An 11,619-nucleotide genomic window follows, 5' to 3' on the forward strand; every position below is an offset into this window, starting at 1 on the left:
TATCTGGAGCATCAACATAATTATTTGTCAAATTCGAAGATTGTATTTTGAGTTTTACGTGAGTACCCTGAATGCAGCACAACGAATGTAGTGTCAGCATATTGTTGCCACATAGCTACTTAACTACATAACTAACCGTTTTATTTCTTATTATTTTAAAACTTGTTTTGGGAATAATTCAATGTAGCCAATCAAGGGGAAAGGGTTTTCCTAATTTGAAACTTGAATATCAGAAAGATTGTCATTTATGAGTGGGAATTATTTGTTATCCCTTACTGCCCAGCAGATGGCAATGTGTCTGTAAATATAGAAATCTAAACCTACATTGGGAATTCAAATCGTTATAGATTGGACTGTAAACCAACAGTTTTACATGAATTAGAAGTATATATTGTGATTGGAAAATGTGGACTATATTGTGATAAATTAAACTTAAACATTATATATATTATATGGTCATAAGTTTCATAACACCAACTCTGACAACAAAGACAAGATGAAAAAAAACTATTCTTTATTCAAACCATGCACTTCTTTTACCATAAAAATATATTTTCACAAAACACTGGCACAGTGCAAAGGACTAGCCTTAATGACATTTCAATTTGAAAATCTGCAAATTAAGGTAATTATTAATGACAGCGAATGCATTATACCAGGCCGGGGAAAAAGAACAACAGGCCAGATACACTGGTTATGGTTTGTTATGTTAATTAAACACTAATGATGCAGAAAACCTTTAAAGCATAAAGGTGAAACAAACAAAAAAACAACTTGGCACTAAGACAATGACAACAGTTTGAACAGTTAGATCATTAAACTTTGCCAAACATTTTCATTGAATGATACATTTCAAAAACTTTTAAAACATTACTGAACTTAATTTGGCTCTTCAAAGAATACATGGAAATACTGTAAAATGATTACATGAAAACATACTCTCTTGTTTATCTTCATGGCTCGGAAAAACAATGAATTAAAACGTGCATATAATATTGCATACTCAGAAAAAAACAATACTTTTTAAAGTGTAACCTGGATGGTAATGAAAAAAGACTCACATAGACAGTAGGACTGTTTTCAGTCCATAGTGATGAGGACATTTTGTGTTTAACTAAGGCACCTTAGGTTACAGCATGGCAGCCTCTGCATATTCACAGGGAATTAAAGAAAGCACCAACATCTTCCTGCATCAGGATTTGCATTTTTAAGAATAACGAAAACACAAATCTGTAGTGTGAATTTCAGATCCACTCGGAGCCCTTTATGACTCCATATTTGCTGCTACTGCTGGTGCTACTGCCTCCGGCCCTGTTTGACTTGCTTGCGGTGTGTTTGGAGGCCTGTCTGTGTTTCCGCTCACGGTGAGGCTTGCTGTGGTTGTTAGTGTGGCTCTGTGGCTGGCTGTAGGCCTCCAGCTGGTTCTGAGGCTGATGGATGTCCTTAAGAACTCTGGAAGCATCTCCCATCCCTCCTCTGCACAGGTTCTCTTCATTATTGGTGTACTGCTGGCGCTCCTCTTGGGCAATGTTCACGTGGTTTTGCCTGCTTGTCATCTTAGCATTATTCAGATCAGTAATGGGAAGTGGCTGGTCGTGGTGCCCTGTAGATACCAGGAGAGGCTTGATGGCGATGTTGTACCCAGGCGGAGCTGATGGTGCGTTCCAAGAAAAAGGGTAGCTGCTGTAATCGTCTCCACTCAATCGTGCCTCATTAAGAGCTCCTTGTTCACGCGTAAGCCCGTACAGCTCTTCCTCTGGGAGGCGCACCCGGTGAGAGCGCACGATGTCACAGATGGTACCGACGCCCAGGTGAAGCATCTCCCAGACATTGAGTGCCAGGCAGAGCAGGGAGACTGTGTACATGATGAGGAGGAAGATAGTTTTCTCAGTGGGCCGGGATACAAAGCAGTCCACTTTGTGAGGGCAGGGGTCGTCAGAGCACACGTAGGAGGCGGGAACAGCAAATCCATACAGGGCATACTGTCCACACAGGAACAACACCTCCAGCACGCAGCGCGTCAAGAGCTGAAGGACATAAATACGCATCAGTCCATCCTCTTTGATACGCTGGCGGCCATCATGACGCACCTTGACCTTTGCATTTTTATCACCACTGACTCCTTTCGCTGCTCCATCACCGTCACTCTCAACCTCGGCCATTTCGTAGATCATGGGGTCTTCCTCTTGGTCCTCCTCGGCCTCTTCGGTGCCCCTGTGCTGCTTTCTGCCAGCAAGGTAGGGCTTCTTGGTCTTCCTCCGCGACATTCCACTCACTCCCCCATTTTCGCACTGCTCCTCTGCCCGGGCAATTTTGTTGACAGCGTAGCCCAGGTACATGAGGGAAGGCGTGGCCACCAGGATGATTTGGAAAACCCAGAAGCGGACGTGTGAGAGTGGAGCGAAGGCGTCGTAGCAGACGTTCTCGCAGCCCGGCTGGCCCGAGTTGCAGACAAACTTGCTCTGCTCATCGTAGTAGATAGACTCCCCACCCACGGCCGTCAGCACGATGCGGAAAACTATCAGGACTGTGAGCCAGATCTTGCCCACGAATGTTGAATGGTTGTGGATTTCTTCCAGCAGGCGAGTCAGGAAACTCCAACTCATGGTAATGGAAAGGAAACTACAGAGAGAGGCAACGTACACCCCCGCTTACTTCCCTGTGGAGAGAACATCGATGATTAAACTCTGTGCCGTGCAGAAAACTCTGTATGGAAAATGCACACATTAATACTGAATCATATCTAGACCATATTTTTTGCCGTTTAAAGATCTGCCCAGAACTAAAGACCAGCACATTTAAAATAACAACATGTTAATCCTTGATGCTTTTAATAGCTTTGCCCCACAGCTCACGTCTAAACATCCCCTTGGCAATAGTACACAAAGGGAAGAATAATGACGACAATGGAATGTGTAACCATAATTGCTATTGTTAACTGAGCGCTCCTGATAGGCATCTTACATGAGGTTGTTAGTGCATCCAGATGTTCCATAGACTCAAAACTTGAATTTGTGCTACAAGACAACTGCTGAAATACTAAAAACCTGGAGAGGAAATAGCTAAATAACTTGAAAGTATAATTAATATCAAGTACTGACTGCATCATTTGTGCAATTTAAAAATATGACCTGAATTACTATGAATATATATAAAACATTTTATGATAATAGTTTAAGCTGTTTAAAAAAATAAAAAGTTCTAACTCACATTGTTTTTCCCAGATACTGCAGACGAATAACAGTAAGGTTATAATTAATGAATTGAACACAACAACAATATGAAATACTAGCTTCAAAACTGGCTCAGCTCCTTGTTTAAATGTTTATTTGTGCTGTAATTAGCTAGACATGACTAGCAAAGAGTTGTAAACTAGATGGCTGGCTAACAGATAGCAATGAAGCAGCACACACACACACACACACACACACACACACACACACACACACACACACACACACACACACACACACACACACACACACACACACACACACACACACACAACAGCTCATTTAAAATAGTACATCAAGTATACTTTCCTTTCAGTTAAATTTAGATGAAATATTTGTCCTTGTCTAATCCAAACCACCTCACACTGTACCTAACCCTAAACAATCTCAGTTTTACCTGCAGACATCCATCTGCCCAAAACATAAGCAACCAACATCTCGACAAGTTACTCATGTGAGAGGAAATCTAAAAGGGTCAGACTTCTGCGGGACAGACCATGTCTGCATGTGTGATGTGTTTCAGTTCACAGTTTGTTAGAGGGTAGTTTATATTCCAACTATCAAGGCTCCTCCATGGTTGCCTATTATAACATGCTCTTGACATTAATCTACCAACAGGAGGCAGACACTGAGGCAAACAAGGTCCGCTGATAAGAAACAGCCTTGCGGTTGTTGAGAGGCTGTCACTGTATGAACTGAAGTCAATTATGTTATCATGTTGTTTGGCAAGATACTTTTTTGCAGTGTTTACAATTTCAATCCAAAAGTTATTCTTCTAATTGGCTGGCCGTTTGGATCCGTCAAGGAGTTTACGTTTAGTGTTTGGTTTGTAAATTGCTTCATTTGTTTTATAAAACTTGGTACAAGTGTGAAGCATGGGTCGCCACATTTTGGAGCGGATCCATATCATGATGTTAATACATGGACTAATACATGGTTAATACATACCTTGCACTCTCCAAGGGACCTTCTAGTTTCACAAGTTTGAAATCACTATATATTAAATAACAGACATTTTTTAGGGCTGCCGCAACTAGTTGGCATTATTGACGTAGTAAATGCAGTAAACGTAGGCATGTTTCTTTCCATCTTTTCTCCTTGTAGCAGCTAAGTACACTCATAAAGCCTGAAGTTGCCTGCTACATTATACATTCCATATAATAAGGGTTGAATGGCTAGATAATTGGTCATTAGTGGCAGCTATACATTGTTATTACAGGCTGAAGAAACAAGATATTTGAATATTTTCCACAAATATCTTTATACTCAACAACAATTTAATAAATAAAATATATAATCAATAATGATATTAATATCTTCTGATAACATATTGTAAATTGTGTCAATTATTTAAAAAGTTGTTTTTCATTTGACTTTCTTTTTCTGTATTCAAAAACCCTAGAAACCCCAATTAATTATTTGAAATGTATTTATACTCGTATATACAGGTGTATAAACAGGTCTGACATTTTTATTTATAATAGGCACACTGACTCCCTGTCGCATTAATCAGTATGACATTTGATTTGGTTTTATTTCTATTTTATACAAACAACTCCTATTAAAGCAGGTCCAGCTGCTGTTACCATGCTTTCTCATTTCTCACTCTGGAAAGAAAAAAGTCTCGACTGTCTCATTAAGAGTCACATGCGCTCTAAAACTGCACATCTGGCCGTGTTGTGTAATGTGCTATTTGGAGGCCCGGTAGAACAGTTATCAACAACACTCCAACACAAATCGTGTGGATGGCAAGAAAGCAAATTTAGGTCATAATATCAAGAATTTGAGGTGATAAGAGAATACAATGTTACACCAAAATCTCCAAACAGACACAGACAAATAAAATAAGATGAAAATTGATGAACGGATTTCGATGATAAACACACTCTAACCTCTCTTTTAAAACATGCATTAAACTAGAGCCGGCTATTAACACATTTATTTTAACAAGAATCAATGGGAACCCCCAAATCTATCGTTAAGTTAACTAGAAAATGGCCAACAAATATATTTGAATGGCAAATGAAGTCGAATTGTTTGTTGTAAAACACCTGCCTAGACTCAATAAGTATCACCAGCTCAACCGCCCAAGTTGCTAGAAGCGCCACAACGAATCCCTGAAGGTGATACATTGCATTTTTCCCAGATGTCTTCCAGCGCCAGACCAACAGCCTCCAGTTTCCAACAGCGGCAGTTAAAAAGATTATTTGTGGAGTTTTACTTTAAAGAGCAGCCAACCTTGTACATGCCTATCTAAGAAGGCTTCAAGCTGTGAATGTGAAGGTTTGTGGTTCCCTTCAGCGCAGTTAAAGTGATGCTCTACCCAAAATCTATCTTTTGAATGAGAAACACTCAGCCGCTATTAACTTGAAAGGCGACGTGTAAAAATGTTGTAGCTTGCTGACAATGCATTTCTTTTTTAAAGGTACAGTATATTTTTGGGGTGTTTGTTTTGTGCATTAGCGACATACCAAACACTAGAAAACTGACGGGAAAAGCAATGTCTGTGTGTTAAAGATGCCCCGAGACAGGACTTCCTGTCCATAAATCAAAGCGTGGCTAATTATAAGTTTGCTAAAACTCCCCCGTTGGACATTTAGTGCAGATAAAGACAATGGAACTAAATGAAATCTTGTGGTTACAACTAGCAGAACTGAGAGCAATCACAATAACAAGAAGGAAATTACTCATACAAACTAACTTTCCGTCCCGACTCCCGAGGAAATGCTTTGTGAATGACTTCAAGTGTGATCACCAAACTCATCTCCAATCACTGTAATGGATGCCACAGGGTTGAATGTGACTCTCAGCCATCAAACCACATGTCAAATCACACAAGGAAGTCGTGTATGTATTCACAACAGAACTTGATCAAGACACAAGCCTCTGGCGTTACCAGCTAATTTGTGATGTAGAAAGAGCCGATGCAAACTACGCTAGCTTCCATAGATCTATGATCAAGTTCAAAGGAACCAGTATTACAACAAGAACAGGGGAACTATTGCCTTGTACAAAGGCATATTTGGTTATGTTGCTCTGTGCTCAGGTCATGAATGAAAATACTATTTTCAGAGAGAAGCATACTTTGTTTTACCATCAGAATTCACCACCTTTTGCTATGGAACTAAACACATTATGTTCGATGTATTTGGGGATTCTTCTTAAAAATAAGCCTTTAGTTTTCAGGTATCTTTGATTTGAAATATCATAGACAACCAGAGGTTTTTAGCGTTTATCTTAACATTACATTACATTGCATTTAGCTGACACTTTTATCCAAAGCGACTTACAATAAGTCATTTCACCAAGTCATTTACTACTACCCCTTTTTTTACAACAACCAGCACTAGTACTGCTACTTCTTTACTTCTTAACTACTCAAACTAATACAAAAACTGAATATGCAATATGTGATTAAAGCACAGGGTGTAATGAAATGTATTCATCCTTCTTAATATTTTTGCATACGGCCATAAATCATGTTACCTCTTTTTGTTTGATCCTTCCTGTGCTCTTAAGCCAGAATTCCGAGATATATCAAACCCCATGTACCTGCAAGGTAAAAAGACGTAACAAATACACAGGTGTTATTTATGAAAGTAGTTTTGTTAGTTGACATGGCAATATCCAATGGTTCATGTATTTCAATATCTCTGTTGGAAAAGCTTTTACTTAAGTTGAAAATCTAAAATGCATTTCATGTTTTTTTTTAATGTTCTTCTGATTACTTACTTTGTGCTTTTTAATACATTGATGAAAAGTTAATAATCTGTGAAGAAGATTGCACAGATTTTTCAGTAGAGATTACAGGACATTGTGATGGTGTTTTTTTTACTTTTCTTACGACATATAATTGTCTTATCAACTAGGTTAATAACATAAATAGCATTTATGTATAGTCATTGAAATTAAAAGTTGTCTGCACTCCTTACACCAAATCAAATTCACAACTGGAAGTCCCATGACGTATTTTTAAGGCAAGCAACGTTAGGCTAACGGTAAGGAACGACCCTGGAAACATTTGCAGAGGGTCGTTTTTTTGTTATGACTTTAATAACTAAAATAGGTTGTATTTGCTTATTAGTGACTATAGATGATTATCAGGAACGTTGGTCATGTAACAGTAACTTAAATAGCTTGTGAAACACAATAGACAAAGTTAATCTTACGTTGTCGAACCTGCTAGTAAACATTATGACGTTAACAGTTAACATAACGTTAATTAACTAGCTAAATCAGCTAACATAGCATGGTTGTTTTTATTCAAAAAATGCATCTTGACCTGGCAAATCTCATCGCATCTCTAGTGCCTTACCTTTGTCCTATCGTCGTTCTAGTAAGTTCTCCTCAAACACACTTTTAGATGTAACAGGAGACCGACATAGTGTCCTACCTGGTGTGTGTGAATCCACCCAGCATCCTCACCTTGTCACACGCACATTTGGCGCCGCTGCCCTCCGTCAGAGAGCTGCTCCCACTTCACAAATCAACCGGAAAGAAACGGTACTTCTGTGCAGGGGAAATAAAATCTTCATAGCCGAATTTCAGCAAAAACTACGACATAGACGTTTTGTCGTGAAAATGTACTGAAAGTTTTGAGAGAGTGAAGTTTTTACTAATTCAAGTATTAAATTGACGATATAAGACGGAGACTTCACTGGGCTGGGAGGAAGCTTGATTGTGTGAGAAAAGAGGAAGACAAATGGGCTGGAGCAAGGCAAGGAGGGGATGTGTGTGTGTGTGTGTGTGTGTGTGTGTGTGTGTGTGTGTGTGTGTGTGTGTGTGTGTGTGTGTGTGTGTGTGTGTGTGTGTGTGTGTGACAGAGAGAGATAGAGAGATAGAGAGAGAATCACAAGGCATTTTTCATTATGGAATTTTGTTGAGATAAACTACATTCTCCATTTGCAAATGCATCCATTTCTGGCTACATTACTGCAATGACACAAAGGGAATTCAAATTATAGTTTTTTAAGAACTGCCATGGACGAAACATGCAAACTTTAACCTAATTTAAATGGCACTAGTTCCTTACTGGATCATTGAATATGCCTCACATTTTAAACCTGCAGTTGAATGCTGAAGAAGTCTCCATTGTGCAGGAAATACCAGTTCTCCCACTATGTAAAAACATTGCACAGTCTATTATTCTTTAGCCACATTTTTCCAGAGGTTATGACCTTTTGCCTTCATCATCTTCATCTATCTGTCATCATTGACAAGTGGAAAATTATCTTGGGACAAATTAGGACTTTGTCGTCCACTCACCATGAAGCAAAGAGGTGAAATATGTTGTAAAACATAATGATAACAATCATATTTATTTTTTAAAGTTTAATTGCATGGCATCTGTTTTCCTCCAGTTCCTTCTAGGTATGGCTTCACAGACCGTAGAGGGACTCAGTGCTTTATGAAAAGGGCACAGACCAGAGATTTCAGACAACACATATATTAACCACATTGTTGTCCTCAGACGCAACCTGAGGCTGAACAGACACAGACAATTTGTTTCATCTTCTTCCATCAGGCTTTGGATAGAAATCTTTAGCTTTCATCCCTTCTGCTATCAATTCCTCAACAAGCTTTAAGTGGCTCTCCATGAATTTCACACATAAAGGTCAGTTTACTCACCACGGAAAACACCCCTCACAGCTGTATAATGTCATCTGTAGATCGGCTGGGAGCCCAACAAATAACCCAGATGATATGAAAATGTTTAAAGATATGGGGACTTTAAAGGATTAAAATGATGCTATACAGTTGCATTGTGGGAATTATGGTATATTTTTTGAACCATATTGACCTTATGGGTGTCAGCAAAAGAGAAGGTCTGAAGTATAAATGAATATCAGTTCAGGGAAAATATAAATGTATCGTTATATTATCTGTTATGATAATCTTTTTTATGTGATCTCTGTGGTGGATTAAATGGTGTGTCATGCTATAAGACCCCTCGTAAATGTGGAAAAATGTTTGGTTGACTGTGGGAACCCCCTTCACAGCTGTGACTACGTGACACGGGAAATGGAAAAAAAGGTCAAAGTCAGGAAGTCTTGACTTATGCTAATTCAGATTCTACTTCTGTCTCACAGAAGTACCATAACTTTATGTTGGTGGGAAACTACATTTAGTACACCTTTAATAACAACATGGAACACTTTTGCCCAAATTATTTGTTTCCTCTGCATTGCCTCACAAGATAAATGATTATTTCCATCAAAGTATGGCCTTTGTTCCGTTCACCTCGATCGCTGCAGCTGCAGCAGATAACTCACGGATACAAAAAAGCTCTTCCCAATGCAGGGAGGTTTATTTTATGATATGTAACCTGCTCAAAGGACATGCAGACAAGGACAAGCATTGTTCCTTTTGTGGCTGATGACCTTCAAGTGAAAGAATCTTAGTTTTATCTCCACTCTCCATCTCAAGAGGATGAGAAATGTCAGCTCACCCACACTTCCTTCTTCCTTCTAACTCCTTATGTAGCCAACCATCTTTTTTCTGTCATGGAGGGCCCCTGCTCAAAGACATTAGCTTGACTTTTGGCTGGCATTGTATTCTTAAACTATCAGTGGAAGAATCACACACAGGGAAGTAAAACAACCCTAATCAGTCTGATAGCGTTTTGGCATAGGAAGTCCACATCCTAATTTAAAGTGACCTCTTACAAGGCCCAAGTCCCTTAATGGAGTTATCTTTCACCTCAGAAGGAGTAATTGAATGGAGATAAATCTATGAGAGTATCAATAAAAGCAATCATCGGACAGCTCTGCCAATTTAAAAGCATTTTAACAGACAAGGGTCTTCTGTTATTGGCATAGACTGGTTATCGGTGGGGGGAAGGCTGGTTTGTGGATATTGACGGTGAGGTACAACAAGAGTCATTGACGAGTTCAAGATCCTCAAATACGATTTGTCATCATTCTCAGCAGATTGATGTTAATTGGGTTTTCTATGCATTCACTTTCCTCTGGAGGTCATTTGAAATTGAGTTGGGCAGCAATTTATCTTTAGCCTATAAGTCATAATAGACACAGCATATACTCTTACCCTAACAATGTCAGCGTGTATATGACCCAAATTGAAAGATCAATTCTTTGAGGATCTATTGAGCTGAGAGTTGCAAAAGCCCAGCGCTAACAGATGGCTAAATCATATTGGAAGAAGAAGTCAATACAAAGAAAGCGAAGTTCAGTGTGGGCTACAAGTGCATTGTACAGTCAGCTTTTTGCTGGTGGCGTTATCATTTGAAGCCCTGGACTGACAACAGAAACTATGATGGGAGACAACAACAATGACATGGATTCACCCGAGGGAGAGAGTGACAGATTAAATCAGTAAGAAGGAATCAGATGTGGAGAGAGAGAACAATGTGAGATTAGATGCAAAGATGACACATGGCATGTCTTCATCTGATCTGACAGAAGTCAAACTAGAGGAAGACTTACTGGGGTAACTGGGGGAAGGGCTTACATTGGGGATAAGTTCAGGGACAAAAAAAGACTGAATTCTTTACAAGTAAGATAGCTGAATCAGCAGATTACTTGGCTGACTCCAGCATCACGTCAAACTCACACAAACACCTCGTGTCAACTCCGTCACCATGGCCTCCAGAATGAAGGAAGCCTGTTGTTGTCAAATTGTTTTCTCATTAACCAATAGCAACACAACTCAATGTTACTGTGAGCTTGGTGTGTTGTATGAACTGATATATCTCTGTTACTGCACAGCAGCAGCTTTGATAGAAAAATGTTCACTTGGCACCATCTTCTGGTCAACATTTTTTATTTTCTGCACATACTGAAACCAGTGTTAGGCAATCTTTGGCTTGTGACCCCTTCAAAGGTTAAGGTAGGGGCAGTTCACTTCAAGAGTTTTTAAGAAGCCTGAGAAGCTATACGCTTACATTTACCTTTTGTGTTCTTGATTGGATTAAATTGCAGCGCTGAATTGTTTTAATTTTGAATCTCAGATTTTTCTTATTTTTAAAAAAACATGTCAAAGCATCAATACGATAAATTAAAGGCTTATGTCATTTGTAAAATAAACTGTTGCCTATCAGTTTTATCCCTCAACTTGCTCTCGTTTTTATAAAAAACAGTTGGTAAAATTATTGTTGTTTTTTTCTCTATCTTACACTCATATGCTCTATTCATAAACTTTTCTGTCAAAACCTGGAGCCTACATTACCCACAATCCAACTCAACTTCCAACAGTTCTGTCAGATGTATTATGCAAATAGCGGTACAGGCATCTAGCAAAGATAAGGAGCGTAACATTGTTTTAGTTCAACCCTCACAGATTTTTTTTGTTTCAAACTTTTAGTCTTCAGCCACAATCAACGCTGACTCGAGTGACGTCACTTTAGGCTATTATTCTGATTTGGGGT

The 11,619-nt window shown here is 39.0% G+C and overlaps 1 protein-coding gene across 3 annotated transcripts; it reads right to left on the bottom strand.

Moving 5' to 3' along the window:
* Positions 1–520: 520 nt before the first annotated feature.
* LOC104967614 (gap junction gamma-1 protein-like) lies at positions 521–7,935 on the bottom strand. 3 transcript variants are annotated; one of them, XM_010797120.1, is made up of 3 exons: positions 7,659–7,935; positions 6,720–6,785; positions 521–2,659 (listed from the first exon to the last, which is right to left on the bottom strand). In XM_010797120.1, the coding sequence occupies exon 3, from the start codon at positions 2,604–2,606 to the stop codon at positions 1,245–1,247; it is 1,362 nt and encodes a 453-aa protein (XP_010795422.1). In that variant the 5' UTR covers positions 2,607–2,659; positions 6,720–6,785; positions 7,659–7,935; the 3' UTR covers positions 521–1,244. The 3 variants fall into 3 exon arrangements, with proteins under 3 accessions (XP_010795422.1, XP_010795424.1, XP_010795423.1); XM_010797122.1 differs by having other exon boundaries at positions 7,627–7,935; XM_010797121.1 differs by having other exon boundaries at positions 7,549–7,935.
* Between the last annotated feature and the right edge of the window lie 3,684 nt (positions 7,936–11,619).

The sequence above is a fragment of the Notothenia coriiceps genome, unplaced genomic scaffold (assembly GCF_000735185.1).
Source record: "Notothenia coriiceps isolate Sejong01 unplaced genomic scaffold, NC01 NC01_scaffold00037483, whole genome shotgun sequence".
NCBI classification, from domain to species: Eukaryota; Metazoa; Chordata; class Actinopteri; order Perciformes; family Nototheniidae; genus Notothenia; species Notothenia coriiceps.

Excerpts from the sequence above, each read along its gene's own strand:
- LOC104967614 (XM_010797120.1), bottom strand. The coding sequence starts at position 2,606 with ATGAGTTGGAGTTTCCTGACTCGCCTGCTGGAAGAAATCCACAACCAT.